This window comes from Leucopleurus acutus (genome assembly GCF_964270905.1).
Source record: "Leucopleurus acutus genome assembly, chromosome: 2".
In the NCBI taxonomy this organism is placed as follows: Eukaryota; Metazoa; Chordata; class Mammalia; order Artiodactyla; family Delphinidae; genus Leucopleurus; species Leucopleurus acutus.
Window position 1 is genome coordinate 55,356,280 of NC_139143.1, and position 16,653 is coordinate 55,372,932.

The 16,653-nt window shown below is 37.1% G+C and overlaps 1 protein-coding gene across 2 annotated transcripts in view; it reads right to left on the reverse strand.

The window, feature by feature from the left end:
* Positions 1-16,653, reverse strand: part of DHX9 (DExH-box helicase 9) — a 54,409-nt gene that overhangs the window by 11,548 nt on the left and 26,208 nt on the right. For both annotated transcript variants that reach the window (XM_082833828.1, XM_082833829.1), the window contains exons 13-17: positions 8,605-8,746; positions 8,078-8,160; positions 3,777-3,933; positions 1,572-1,672; positions 33-246 (exon numbers count right to left, since the gene is read on the reverse strand). In XM_082833828.1, the coding sequence (XP_082689954.1) occupies positions 33-246; positions 1,572-1,672; positions 3,777-3,933; positions 8,078-8,160; positions 8,605-8,746 (697 nt within the window). The remainder of the gene's footprint in view (positions 1-32; positions 247-1,571; positions 1,673-3,776; positions 3,934-8,077; positions 8,161-8,604; positions 8,747-16,653) is intronic.

Sequence of the window (16,653 nt, forward strand, 5' to 3'; positions counted from 1 at the left end):
CAAATAGTTGAGAATTCAAAGAAGACTCATACCAAAATGTGGATTCATTTCCAAATGCTTCTGCATAGTATAAATCAAATTCCAGCCAGGCAGAAAAACCAACACAGCTCCAGGAACATTGAGGGTCTCGATGTACTTAAGTAGAGCCTCGATGAGTTCAAAAGGAGTTTCTTTCTCATTCAGTTGAGCCATGCTCATCTTTGTTTCTGGACCATATTCATCACCACAGATCAGGTTGCAATTTGCCTGCAAAAAACAGGGAGACATATTTTGGACTGTCTCCATTAGTACAGCTCATGAGTTAAGTCTCCTACATTTTACTTAATGTTCACATGACACCTAATGTCCTTATTGATTCTAGCTGATTAGTCTTATCTGGCATATAGAAGAAATTTAATTTTCAAAAACTACTGCACGCTGACATACTGAATTTTTCTACTGACCAATACTTCCCATAGGACATGACTAAAATTCAAGCACAAACTCTTAAATTTGACTCTAAAACTTCTAATGGCTCCTTCTACCAAGCTTATTTCTCTCTTATGACTATAAACTCTTGGTTTTTCAAAAATATTTTCCTTACTGATTAATAAACTGCTCCTGTGATCCTCTCTTTGTATCAATTATCATGTAATTATATATATACAACGTCTTCCTGTGTAATTCCCAGGCTCACTCATACCGGCAGACAGGGTATTTGATCACCTCATCGACATCTGAAATAATGTGGTCTGTGTTTTCCAAAAAGTCTGCCTGAGAACCAATGATAAACCAAACCTTCAGTAACGGGAAATGAAGTTGTTACAATTGATTTTTTCTCCCCTAAGAAACTTTTTAATTCATCGGATTTGAGGATATAATTCATAATATAATTCATTTATATCCTCAAATCTGATTAAAAATACCGAATCCTAGGTTATGTTTATCATATTCTGCATTGCTGGCTGCCTTGTAGCATTCATTCTGTTCATGTTTCCAGATTCAAGATGCATTTTTAAATATCACTGGTCCAACTCTGAAGCACTACGAAATAAGTGTCACTCTTCTTTCCTGTTTCTTAGGAAATCCCTCATCATCCCCCACTTTAATACTCTCTCCATCTGCTAATGTCATTACCATACAGTCTCTGTAACCTAGGACTGTAGCTGCTATTGCTTAAACTTTATTGTACATATGGGTCACCCGAAGGTCTTGTTAAAGTGTGGATTCTGATTTAGGAGATCTGGGGTGGGGCACAAGATTCCACCTCTCTTCCAGTTTCCCAGGTGCTGTGGCTCATGGAAAACACTCTGAGCAGCAAAGCCTTACAAAATGGGAGTTATTAAATATCTTACTCCTTTCTCTTTTTTTTAACCTTTATGCCAGAGATGATTTAACTCATGGTATGAAAAGCGCTCTTCACTGAACATGGAATTCTTTGGAGTGAAATATATCAATTAATTCAAAGATAGGCATTACAGTCAATTTTTAGAAGTTTTTTGTAATGCTAACTCATTGCATGTTTTTACTAAAATCATTCCCTGCAATAACAATTTTGCCCACAATGAAAATTCTTCATGAAATTCACTTACATCATCATCTTCACCACTATCATCATCCTTATCCTTCTTCTTCTTGTCCTTTGGTGGAGGAATGAAGTGGGTCATCTGAATACAGTCTTCCAGAAAATATTCTGGCAGGACAATGCAGTCAGGTAAGTACTATCAACTTGCAGAACGGAGCAGTCTTTAAAACTCATTTTCTAATTCATAATTCAAAACTACTTCATACCCTTCCATCTGATTCTTCACAACTGCCAAGAAACTTCAGTGTCAATAAACTCTTTTTCCAATCAAACTCAGTGTTTCCATCTCTTGAACCTTGGAGGAGGGTGAGGTATCTCTTATACATGTTCCCACAAAGCCAGTCAGGGTATCCGCTATACACAATATTCAATCAAACATTCATGGAATGCATATTGTGCTCTATGTTGTATACTCCCAGTGTGGGTGTTATATATAGAGAAAAATTACTATCAATACAATAATATACCATAGTCCATCCTTCCTCTATCAGGATGTACAGGTAAAAATGGGTTCCTTTTAGTTATTACTCTTAAAAAAGGACTTCAACGCGAAGGTTGGAACATCTACTGATCAATTATGCTCCTGAGGTTCTTTGAAGTGTTCCAGAAGTGTTTCAGAAGTATCTCATAATCTAAACACTTCCCCCTCTATACCCTTAGAGCCCCAAAGTACCATTCTCATCTCATTATATCAAAGGTACATACTATCAACATGACTCATCACCGATGACATTAAACTGGATCAACCTGAGGTAGTGTTTGCCAAGTTAACTCCATCGTTGAGTGACTCGTTTCCCCCTTTCCATACTCTACTCTTTGGAAGCAATTCATTAAGCACAGCACACACTGAAGGAGTTAAGCATCACTTTGCTAAGAGAGAGTATCTACGTAATTTTTTTCTAGTTCTTCCATATGACAGCTTTGTCTTTATTACCCACTTATTTATTCAACCACCATATAAATTCATGGGTATCTATTCTATACTTTAGGTTATAATCCAATACTACGTTTTCTACTTTTTTGTTCCAACTATTCCATTTTTGGGCACTGAGAGCTTTCATGTTGACTCCTATGTCCCTTTGTCCCCTTCACTGTTTTTTTATTTTTTTAAAGCACTTCCTTACTTTCTGTCACTATAAGATGTTTCAGGCTCATCTTGTATATTCCCTGCCTCAGCTTCAGAATCAGTCATTTCTTCAAGGGCATCTGGTTCCTTTAACTGGAGAATGGTATTGGAAACATGATCTGGGTGTTGGAAACATGATCCTTGCTACTGGGATGTCATTACTTCTAGGCCTGCTCAGCAGACAGAGCTAGAAAATATATCTATGTATGCTAATCCATACACATGTATATTTAGTTTTGTATCTATCCATTTCTATCTAAACACGAGTTCTCACTAATGTCTCCAATTGTAATCCAGTACCACAGGGTTCACTCAAGCCTTCCCTCATACTTACCTGTAACCTCCCACTCCAGCAGTAAACCTGGTTCCCACCATCTGTCATCCATTTAATTATTTTTTCAACGCCAGTACGCATGCAAAGCAGTTGCAGCATTATTAACCATTATTAACCCTCGTGAGATATGAGCGCACTGACTTTTATTTCAGAGCTACCCTCACCTTCTGAATTTCAAGTTAGCATCCTGACGTAGCCATTCATCATTTCATATGTACACTGAAAAATTTTTAGCTTATTTTCATGCCCTCAATTAAACTGTGCTGTAATTTTTAAAACCAAGCTACTAGATGACTATTCTAGAAAATGGTAATGACAAAATCTTCTAAATAAACTCTTAACAATCAGAAATATTTGACCTTGAAACTCTCATCTTAATCTCACTTCAAAATCTGCCTGCTCTGGCTCTAGGAAAGATTGATTCTCTAGTTAATTTGACCCTGGCTGCTTAAACTTTTAACAGTTATTTCCCATGAACATCTATAGACATATTAATTTACACTCGACTATAAAATCTTACAAGTTAACTTTAGCTGTAAGGACAGGAAATTCACTGGATATGCAAACTCCTCAAGTTGTAAACGAAACTCACTACTCCTTGACTAAAACCCCAAGAACGCTATGATGCATTTGATACCCTGATTTGGATTTTATTTTAAATATCCTTTAAACTATTACTCCAATCTCTAGGATTAAGAAAATCCACACTACAAAAAATATTCACCCTCCCATCCCACCCCCACGATATTTACCTTGAACTGGGTAAGTCCTCCCATAAACTTCAATGATCGGGCAACTGAAGAAATATTCACAGAACATGCTCGTATCAATAGTAGCAGACATGAGAACAATGCGAACTTCAGGATATGCCTGAACGACATCACGCAACACTACCAAAAGGAAGTCAGTCTATTAAAACACAAACACAAATGGAAAAATAAATGCATTGAAAAGTCCTTGCTCACAAGGTACAGCTAAAAGATTTCTTGTGTTAATAAGCCACAAGATATCAGTGAAATTCAGTTTCTTGGGTGGCTTGTAGAAGTAAGATGAAGGATTACAGTGGGATACGGTAACAGTATTTTTAAGAACAGTTGTAGCCTACTCGTGGGAATTAGAAATGAGCGCTACTAGGGTAGGGGAAGGGAAGGGAAGAGAAAAAAAAAAACATTAACGAGAGGAAATTTTCAGTGAAATTTATATTTTCAGTTGCACAAACTACTAGAGAAAAGGGGAAAGCCATGATGTGCCAAAAATCAGTTTTCCAATCACCTGTAAAGTGAATCTTACAAATGCTGAAAAGGCTATATTTAGTCCATTCAAACAAAATGGTCGAGACATTTATTATTTAATAATGTAAAGTTTCCATCAACCCACCAAACAACAACATGAAAGCTAGAACTCTAATAAAACCTTTCTCTAGCTATGGGGTCTTCAAGTCCATCACTCTGTCTCCCCAAATAGAGAAATCCACCATCCTGAATCTTTTTAGTCCTTTTCATATACCTTTCCTCTGATCTATATGCATATCTAACTAGACATACATACATATATATGCATCCATACATATATTTTAAGATTTACCTATTCTATTCTTTTTTTTTTTTTTGCGGTATGCGGGCCTCTCACTGTTGTGGCCTCTCCCGTTGCGGAGCACAGGCTCCGGATGCGCAGGCTGCGTGGCATGTGGGATCTTCCCGGACCGGGGCACAAACCCACATCCCCTGCATTGGCAGGCAGACCCCCAACCACTGCGCCACCAGGGAAGCCCTGATTTACCTATTCTTAACTTTATGAGAAGGTATGATATTTTATGTAATCTTTAGGGATTTCCTTTTTCACATCCTATAGCGATGCTAAGACTCACCCACGTGTGAATCACCAGAGTTATTCTTTCTGATGACTATTTAAATATCCCACTGTGTGTATGTACCCATTAATTCACCAGTAGATTTCTGGTGGTAACTGCTGCAAGTATGTGGGTTGTTTCCGGGATTTTACTCTTACAAACATTTGCTACTCTGAACATCCTAGTTCATGTCTCCTACAGTACATTCGCCAAGTTTCTGTGGGTAAGTGTAGGTATGGAACTGCACTCATAGGATGTGTAAATGTTGAACTTTTGCAGATAATGCTCAACTGTTTTCCTAAGGCATTCCACCAGTTCATCAACCACTATGAGCAATGGATAAGAGATCCTGCTGATATTTATATTCTCCAATACTTGGCATCATCACTTAAAATTTTATTAACCAAATGGATATAAAGTAGATGTACCTTATTATGGTCTTGGTGTGCACTTTCCTATTCGCCAATGAGACTGAACACCCCATCATATGTACTAGCCAAATATCATTCCTCTTTGTAAAATGCCTATTTCCTTGTTTTTCTACTGAGTCATCTGTACTTTGCTTACTGATTTGTAGGAGGTGTTTATATTTTCTATACTAATCCTTTGTTGGCTATATTGGAATCTTCTAGCTTGTGGTTTTCCTTAAAGTATCCTTCGAATGAATACACGATCTTAATCTTAATATAGATGAATACCTCAGTCTTTTGTTTCATGGTTAATGCATTTCATGTTCTAAGAAATTCTTCCAGAAAGTATAGAACTATGTTGCCCAATATAGTTGTGGCTACTGAGCACATAAAATGTGCCTGGTCTAAACTGAGATGTGTTCTAAGTGTAAAATACACAGACAGATTTTGAAGACTTAATATGAAAAAAACCCGCAAAAAAAAGTCAATATATTTTTTATATTGACTACATGATGAAAATATACTGAGTTAATTTTACCTGTTTTTTTCACCTTTTAAAATATGATGCTAGAAAATTAAAAACTGCATGTGTAGGCCACATTATATTTCTACTGGACAGTGCTGTCTAGATGTCTACTTATATATTCTACTCAAGAGTTTTAAAACTGCTTTGGCATTTAAGTCCTTATCTGGAGCTGATTTCTGTATCTGGTTATAAGGTAAGGATCCAAGTTCAAGTATTTGCTTATGGATGACCAACTGTTTCAGCTCCATTTACTGAACAGTCCATTCCCTTTCCACTGATCTGACATGCCATCTGTCACTCACTCTATTATACCGAAGCTGCATGCAACACACAATCTGTTTCTACACTCTGTATTGTTGTTGGTCAAACTGTCATCTCATCTACTATACTGATTATTATAGGTTCAAATTAAGTCCTGAGATCTGTAAAGCAAGACCCTTCATTCTGCTCTTCTACAGGAGTCCTTGTTATTTTTGGCCATAAATCTTCCCTATAGGTATTTATAATCAGCCTATTAACAAAACCTACTGGGAATGGATTAGAATTGCATTCAGATGTGGATCAACTTCAGGCAAACTGACATCTATATTATATTGGCCATGAACACAATCTGGTCTTTTCTAATGTCTTGTAATGAAGTTTTATTTTTCCTGTATAGGTTCTGCATATCTTTTTGTTGGACTTAGTCTTAGGTGTTTGACATTCTGACTAGCGCAGTGGTATCTTTAGTTGTTTTCTAGCTGTTTGTAATGTACACAATGCAACAGACTTTTGTATATTAACTTTTTCTCCCAGCCATATTGCTAAGTGTTTCTCTTTTTTTCGGCCGTGCGGCATGTGGGATCCTTATTCCCCGACCAGGGATTGAACCCGTGCCCCCTGCAGTGGAAGTGCAGAGTCCCAACCACTGGACCGCCAGGGAAGTCCCCTATTATTTCTAATAATTGGTCTTTTAAGTTCTCTTGGGTTTTCCCCGTAAAGTGACGTTTAGATAAGGTTCATCTGAAAAAGAACATATGTTTCTGCAAAGGTGTTTTTCCATTTTTACTGTGAATAATACATTAATATAGACAATCTTTCAAGAAAAGTTGACCAAAGCCACTTATTTTGGGGGAAACTAGTAATGATGATCCATGATGTTTCTAGTGTGACCTGGAATAATTTAAACTCTAAGAACATTGGTATGTTACCATGCTAGTAAAGAAAATACTGAAACATTTATTATGATTAAGTTAATTGGGGGGGAAAACATTAGTTTTCAAAAGATTCTGAATGACAAAAGCAGCAAAAATTTTATCCTACGGAACAGATTTGATTTAAAAAGGTCATCTGAAAGACCATGCAAACTTTCTTACTTGCTTTAGCTCAACCATAAAGATCAAAATTTTGCTAAAACCAAGTATGATGAACAACAACGGCTATGGAATTATTTTCTAAAGAGGATGAGCTCCAATGAATGTTTTAAGTAACAGTAGCTTGGAAACAGTCTGAATGACATACTGTCCACCCACTAATACCTTCGTGTGGATATGTAAAACAGTGCCATAAAAACAAGTCACTGATTTATGGTATCAATCTCTGAATTATACAATTGTATAATAAGTTAATTCTATACAAGTTTTGCCAAGGACCAAAAGAGGATAGGGTGAAAAAAAAAAAGAGGATAGGGTGTGAAAAAAATTCTAGTTTTTTCTTATTTCTGGCATGATTATCATTAATGTTGGAAAAGACTAAAGCTGCAAACATCCGAAAACACACCATTAACTATATTAAATTTAAAACTGTGGAAATTCCCTGGCTGTACAGTGGTTTGGACTCGGCGCTTTCACTGCCATGGGCCCGGGTTTGATCCCTGGTCAGGGAACTAAGATCCCACAAGCCAGGCGGCAGGGGGAAAACAATGTGAAGTTTATCACAGATAAATTTTCAATTCAAAGAAAAACTGGTTATTAAAATTCCATCAGCTATTCAGTGATAAATCATTAGTTCAGTTGCTGAATTATGCTAACTTAATGATCACTGCAATAATACTTACTTTACAATAAGAAGAGGTCTTTACTTTTAGAACTCTGTGCTTTAACAAAGGGAAAAAAAGGGTTTAATGGCTTTGCTAAAAAAGGTGTCCAATATCTTAGTGACTGAAGTTCATAATTTTGATAGAAGTTGTAAGCTATGGGAAAATGGAAATAAAATAAAGACATTCTACTTCATTTCTCTTTATTCAGAATTTTAGCGCTGGTACCTTACCATCACTCTCAAGTTACTTACATTTATGTCTCTTTCATGTATTTCATCTACAATTACATGACTGATTCCTCGAATGCCTGCTTCTAATTTTCTTAGGAGTACACCTTGAAAAGAAAATCAAAGTAAACACTGGAGATGAGTTTCTATGTTTAAAGTAGGGAGGTAAGGAAAAGTGCAAAGAAACCGATTTCTAGACCATCAACTATGCTTCAACTACTATAACCCCAGCGTTTTAGGAAATAAATAATCATTGGTATATTTAAATTATTAAAGAAGTGATCATGTAGTCTGTAACACATTTGTCTAATGAAAACATATTTAACAGTTCCAGCAACCTAAGCTGATTTCATTTGCTCTGCACTACAACAGCCAGCAGGTACATAACACCCTCCATGAAGAAAAAAATTGCCAAAAGTTCTATTTAAACAAGAATTCTGAAACTGGGTTCTTGATTTATTATTTCCAGTCATTCTGTGCTATTATCAAGTTTTCTTCACAAACACAATGTAAACCCCAAGTGAAAAGCCAAAATAAAACAGATTACTGACCCACAGTACAAAACATTATACTGGCATGAGGGCGGGGAAGTATAGACTCAAATCGAACACTATAGCCACAACTTTTTCCAGGCTCTTCTCCTCTCTCATATGCAACTCGCTCTGCCACGGAAACTGCACTGATTCTCCTGGGCTGAGACAAGACAAAAAAAAAAGTGATTTAAAAGATACAAAATTAGTTACACTTGTTTACTAGGGTTATTAAATCACTGTCGTAAATCTGACCCACTGCCAGCTCAGTAATCAACAGAAACAATAATAGTAGTGATAACATTTAGGAAGCTCCAAAGTTTATTAAAGAAACAAAAAAAATACCACTTAATTCTATTGTAGACAGTTAAAAATGCTGTTTTTCATTTTGTATATAAAGTGATTCCAAGGTTTTATAGAAAATAAAATTTCTTCACCATTGGCCCTAACTCTTAAATGGTATCAAGTGATTTTCCAGTAGGGAAGCAAACAGATCACACGTGGAGAGCTTGTTCTTATAACTTCCTACCACAGTGCAGGCACACTGCACTGTGTTTAAAGAACTATTCAACTGAGATGTACGGGTTATTAGGAAGGTGAACAACCTCCTTTGCCATATCTACGATTCATTCACTTATTAACTCATAAAGCAGTCATAGCTTATCTGTATTGATATCACGTGCCACAAAAGGTGCTAGAGATAAAAAAAACACCTCAATGAAATCACTCCTCGTTTTGATGAGCTTATGTAGCTGGGAAAACTGAGTGTATATTACCTTTTCCAGCAATATACATGCTGTTAGCAATAAATATGCTGAACCCTAAGGACAATTATGGGTTAAAATTTTAAGTGTTGGACCTTAACTTTTATGAAAACTTCCAAAGTGTCCCCTGTCTTCTAAGTACACAAAACAGCATTTACTTGGTGGATACCATGGCTATTATGATATCCTGAATGTATAGCTATGGAGGTACATGCAGATTTAGACTAAATGCTTCCAGGTTGCCTTGTATTTGACTTTGTCAAAAAGTTCCTGATGATAGACTGTATTTTAGTTCCTAGACTGAGAAAGTTTTTTCCGAGTTCCATATTTAGTTAAGTACCTATGTGATTATACCCCAGGTTATATGACATGACCATTTAGGAAATCAGAGGCTAATACAATCTTAAAAAACAAAAACCAACCAAACCAAAAAAACCCCCAAACCAAAAAACCAGTAGCTTCACTAGAGCTATCAACATCCTTTTTTTTTTTTTTTGCAGTACGCGGGCGTCTCACTGTTGTGGCCTCTCCCGCTGTGGAACACAGGCTCCGGACGCGCAGGCTCAGCGGCCATGGCTCGCGGGCCCAGCCGCTCCGTGGCATGTGGGATCTTCCCGGACCGGGGCACGAACCCGTGTCCCCTGCATCAGCAGGTGGACTCTCAACCACTGCGCCACCAGGGAAGCCCTCAACATCCTTTGAATTAATATAAAACACGATATATTAATTTCTATATCCCCTAACACAAGAGTCTCTTATGGTATGTGGCTAGTAACACATACAGGTGAAGTGTACAATCACCTAGTTCATATTTACCCTGTCCAGCAAGGTAAGGGATTAGAAGATGCCATCTCGAACATACTGTACATTTTCCTGAGCTTATATTCTTTCTGGTTTATGTGCCTTGTTTCGCTGAACAATGCTAGCTTTTAATGACCATTGCCAACCAGTTCTCTGCACCTCACTAACTCTGAATAAAAGTGTTACATGAAGGACTGAGTTATGCATTTGTCCATAAAGAGAAGCATTCTGCTATATACTTATGTCAGGGAATGTGAAGATGATATTCCACTGAAGGTATAAAATACAAAGTTTTTGGGCATTTTCAAGAAGTTCTTTGCATTCTACAAAGAATAGGTAAATGCTCAACACTATTATCGCTTTTCTCTCCTTTTGTCTTTCCTATAGTTTTCAACATTTCTACTAAATAGCTGGCTTCTGGAAAAACTTCAACTCAGTTAGGATATTGGACTCTTCTGAGGTGTATTTCTATGCTACTGGATACTCAAGGATTGCTTTTACCAGCTTGAGGCTACTTTCAGGTCAATCACCCTTGTAGTTTCCAGCCTTTTAAAGTGAATATGGGTACAGTCCTCACCTCCCAAGACATCCACGACAGAGGCTGTTACAAATTAACATAAGAAGTGCTAAAACAACCATCTTCAGAAGCCCTACTGGCCAAATTTCCTTGAGTAAAAGTAGAAAACATCAATATCAAGATGACTATTCAAACAGCAAAGAAACAAATGACCCTACAATCTCCTTTCCATGTTTTGTATGCTTCTCTAACTTACCACCTTCCAATTTCAACAGCCCTAACTTCAAAATAAACATTTAAAATACATATTAAAAAGAGAAGTGCTTCTTTTATTCATAACTGATCCAACTGGAAATCAGTATGATTCTTCCTGAGGGGAGTATGGCAAAATGCATAAAACTTAAATATGCATACCCTTTGACCCAACAATTCCAGGTCTAGGAATTTATTCCAATGAAATAATCCAATGAGAATATAAAATGTATGTACAAGTATATTCATCCCAGCATACATAAATATCAAAATATTAGAAACAATCTTAAAGTATCTCCATCATTTAAGAATAAAATAAACGTATATGCATAAAATGGAAAATTATGAAGTCATTAGAAAATTATTCTGTTGCTTTAATAGCAGGTGTGCTGTTACATAAAGGGGACAAGTTAGGATGGTATACATACAGTATATGTACATGAAGTCTGAAAGCATAAAGGCCAAAAGTAAAAATGATTACTTCTGGATGGTGGGATTCTGCATGGGCTTTGGTTTCTTTTAAAATTTACTTTATTTTCTAATTTTTTCCCCAATGGGTATATAATACTTTTAGAGTCAGAAAAAAGAAACTAAAAATAAAATCTTATTCTCAGTATAATTCTTAGCTCATTATAAATATCCACAGGATACGCATTTTGTGTGGGAGAACAATGCTTAATGTAAAAGACTATTAATGTTTAAACACTTCTCAGACTGCGTGCTACCTGATAACCTATAAATAGGTTGCTCTATTTATCCCCTGAATATTTTCTCTCTTTTCCCTTGGATATTCAGTAACTGTTTTACATACTGTCCTACAATGAATAAATACAAAGCAAGGTTCACCTTCTTTCTACACCCGCAGAACTACCTTTCCACATATGGTTTAACTTATCCTCTCTTAAATATTCTATAGTATATAGAAATATTCTATATTCTATAAATAAATATAAAGATTCAAGACTACAGAGACCCCCCAGAACAATCATAATTAACATCTGTGTAACAACAGTAAAAACCATGACTGCATGTACTATTTTATTTGTGCTTCAGAATAACAATGAGATTTTTTTCCCGTTCTAATAGATAAAAACACAAGTTCACAGGTAAAGGTATTTTGCCTAAATTCATATACATGACTTCAGATGTAATACAAATTTTCTTTACTTCCAACTAAGCCTTTTCCCAATTATTCTGCCTCTTGTTATAATTTTATGTTGTATTTGGATTAAGTAACAGAATAACCCATTTAAGTGAGACTAGTAAAAAGTAGTGGTGATGAAAGCAAGGGATAATGTTAAGTCATTCCAACAGAATACTTCAAATTATCCTCCAGCAGATGAGCTTTTCTTTACATTTTCACTGCGTATTTATCTGCTCTCATTTGCTCTGTACAATCTTATTACTCTTGCCTGGAGACCAGCCATAGCAGTAGTTAGTTCTAAGTGATTACCTCTTCTTCACAATTCTATGTTCACTTTAATTAATTAAAACAGCTAATATTACCGGTAAAACTTTCCATACCACAAGCAGCTAAAGGCCTGTCTCAAAGTGTTCTTTTGCAGTATTCAAAATCTGCATCCTTTATACCCCTCTTGACATTTATCCAGAACTGTAATTTCTCTTCTTAGCAATCTGTAACTGAAAGAGTACTGCTTTCAGAACTTTGCACCCCTATTTCTCATCTGGGTATTTAAATACATGGTAATAAAACTAGGCTGCAATAAAATACAAGATTTCTAAGGCATCAGATATCACAAAATATACCAGACTCCACTTTCTCTATTTTCTAAGTTCTGAGTTTATTTTACATGACAGACAGCTGTATCCTGAAATGATGGTACCTTGGGGTACGTGCAGGACTGCCAAAATATTCACAGATGTTAATTTAACATACTTGATTTGCATCCTAGCAATTTTTTTTTTTCTTTTGCGGTGCGCGGGCCTCTCACTGTTATAGCCTCTCCCGTTGCGGAGCACAGGCTCCGGACGCGCAGGCTCAGCGGACATGGCTCACGGGCCCAGCCACTCCACGGCATGTGGGATTCTCCCAGACCGGGGCACGAACCCATGTCCCCTGCATCGGCAGGCGGACTCTCAACCACTGCGCCACCAGGGAAGCCCAACATCCTAGCGATTTTAATTCACCTCTCTCAACATCTTTAAGGTCAGAAAATAACTATTTCCTATTTTCAATTGTTGCACACTCACACCCTAAGTTTTAAGTGGCTTGAGTATGAATAGCCTGAAGGCACAAAAAGGATACAGTGAGTTTGGTATAGAATTTACACTAAAGCTGGTGGTAAGGTTATGAGTTAAGGTTTGAGCTACTCATTCTATTTTATTCTAGTTCATAATATCTCTCAACTTGTGCTCTATGACTTGAAATAATACATTTAACCAAGCACATAAAAAACTTAGGTAATGACTTCATGTGGTTTCCTATATATGACTGCAAGTGGAGGAAAAAGGAAAAATGAGGGCTTCCCTGGTGGTGCAGTGGTTAAGAATCTGCCTGCCAATGCAGGGGACACGGGTTCGAGCTCTGGTCCAGGAAGATCCCACATGCTGTGGAGCAACTAAGCCTGCGTGCCACAACTACCGAGCCTGTACTCTAGAGCCCGCAAGCCACAACGACTGACTCCGTTTGCCGCAACTTCTGAAGCCCGCGCACCTAGAGCCCACGCTTCGCAACAAGAAAAGACACCACAATAAGAAGCCCGCACACTGCAATGAAGAGTAGCCCCCGCTCGCCGCAACTAGAGAAAACCCACACAGGCAGCAACGAAGACCCAACGCAGCCATAAATGAATGAATGAATGAATAAATCAAAAGATGATACAACAGTGATATTACTACAAAAATTATTAATGCTGTCTCAGACTGCCTTAACGGAAGTACTATATAATACCACAATTATTAAGAACTGTATTCTACAATGACCAATCAGTATGTTCAGGCCTACCTTCTCAGGTAGGATGCTGATGCTTCGAATGTGCTTAACAACCTTAGACTCTATCTTCATGGCTAAACTACAGTTGTTTATAAAACAAAGGAGATATACTAGGACACTATACAAACTTTTGAAGACTTACTATAGGTATGAGAAATCAGAGACTGATTTGGGGACAAGCACTAGGACAAAAAGATGGAAGCCACAGAATGTCGATTTCATGTGACAGGTCAGTCATTTGTCCAAAATCAGAAGACACAGGCTACATCTCCACACAACTGGAAATTTTCAAGCAGAAGTAAGGTGACCATCTATTATAAACATTCCACCCTGAGTAGAAAGATGGAATAATTCTGTGAAGTATCTTTCAATTTCATAAATCTATCACTTTATGAAGCAATATAAATAAAGAACTAGTGGATAATGAAAGTTGTTTTATATGCAAAAGAAGTACGTTTGTTACAGCCTACGTATAGAAATCTGTTCATTTTACAGATGAAACCACCAGAAATGTCCAAATTATTTGGGAAGGGACACAAGTTAGTAAGCAAATTATACAAAGTTGAAGACCACAGTACAAAAATTATTTTTGTCTGGAACAAACAGAAGCCATTTTTGTCTGGAACCATTTGGATTTGATGTCAGACAGCAGGCGAAAAAAAATCACTTCTCACTTGGGCGGGAGTTAGTTTTTTTCATACTCATGACATGCAAACAACTTCTGAGTGAGACCATAGGTGTTCAGCTCATTTGGTGAATTCAGCATTTCTGTGTATATGGCTGAATTGTTTTGAATTTAAAAATGGAGAGTGGTAGTAAGGAAGGAGGGCAGAGCAGAGCTCAAAGTTCTTCTGTAAAATGGCGCCCTCCTGAACAATACACCTCCTGAAAAATCAGATAAGCATTAAGAGCAAGTATATTATATTGATGTACTTGAGGTTGGAACTTCTGCTGTGAGGCAAAGAAATCATAACCAGTTTTGGGAGTGAGAAGGGCAATCAAAGAACATTTTGAGAAGAAGAAAGCTAAGGGTCCTATCCCAGAAAAATGGAGACCTATCATATTTTTTTCAAGCTTATAATATCATCCATTTTAAATGCATTCCTTCAGTCATCTTTTAAAGGCCCCGCCAAACCCAACTCTCCTATAAAATACAGAGGCCAATTTTAAGATATACTTCATTTCAGACATGTTAAAAAAATATGGTTTATACATGTCCACATAAATGCATGTGTACAAACATCTTTTGCTATTTCAAGATTCATGACTCTACCCTGAGTATCAATTAAGCTTCCCAGGTTAAGAATCCCTAAGTCAAGGTCTGAGCCAGCCTGAGAGGTAGTATCTGGCTACCTGCAATGCTCTCCTTTCAAGTGCCAGAAGTACAGGGTTAGAGCTGACAGGAACCGCTTTAACCTAAGAAGACTGCTCTTGCCTAAGCACTGCAACAAACTTGCAGGCACTGCTTACTGCTAGCAAGGTAACAACAGGATGTAGCAGTCAAAAGGGGGAATACTGAAGGCCAACTGTTTGGTTATGAATCCTAGTTTCAACAACTTCCTGTGTTAACCTTGGACAATTTTAAATCTCTTTGTGCCTTAAGTTACTAAAAGAGAAATATTAAATAATATAGTACTTACATCTTAGCGTCATAAACTTTAAATGAGTTAAAGAAAAATATCAACTGTTTAAAACAGAAGCTGGATAGAACTACCATACGACCCAGCAATCCCACTACTGGGCATATACCCTGAGAAAACCATAATTCAAAAAGAGTCACGTACCACAATGTTCACTGCAGCTCTATTTACAATAGCCAGAACATGGAAGCAACCTAAGTGTCCATCAACAGATCAACGGATAAAGAAGATGTGGCACATATATACAATGGAATATTACTCAGCCATAAAAAGACACGAAATTGTTATTTGTAGTGAGGTGGATGGACCTAGAGTCTGTCATACAGACTGAAATAAGTCAGAAAGAGAAAAACAAATACCGTATGCTAACACATATATATGGAATCTAAGGAAAAAAAAAAGGTCATGAAGATCCTAGGGGTAAGACGGGAATAAAGACACAGACCTACTAGAGCATGGACTTGAGGATGTGGGCAGGGGAAGGGTAAGCTGGGACAAAGTGAGAGAGTGGCATGGACATATATACACTACCAAACGTGAAATAGATAGCTAGTGGGAAGTAGCCGTATAGCACAGGGAGAGCAGCTCAGTGGTTTGTGACCGCCTGGAGGGGTGGGTTAGGGAGGGTGGAAGGAAGGGAGACGCAAGAGGGAAGAGATATGAGAACATATGTATATGTATAACTGATTCATTTTGTTATAAAGCAGAAACTAACACACCATTGTAAAGCAATTATACTCCAATAAAGATGTTAAAACAAACAAACAAACAAACAAAACAGAAGCTGGTGTATAGTAAGCATTCAGCTAAAGCCAACCATTTATCTGTTTTTCTATCTTTTTCTATCTTGTCTACTCTTGCTCTGACTGGTTTTTATTGAACATTAAGGTGATAAGATAAAGAGAACCAAGGTTTGGATGTAAACTTAAGGAGAAAGTACTCTGTTTTGTTCAATTCTAGGCCCAAAGACTCCCTGTAGCCCAGACAAAAAGAATCCTTCACATGGTTCAGTTTAGCTTATCCGTGAGTTATACTGGAGATTAACACAGACTTAAATTCCTTTCACGCCTTTTTCTTTTTTTAATTTAAAAGGGCCTAACACTCTACCACTTTCAGAATTTGTCACTACAAAGGGGAGTTGAT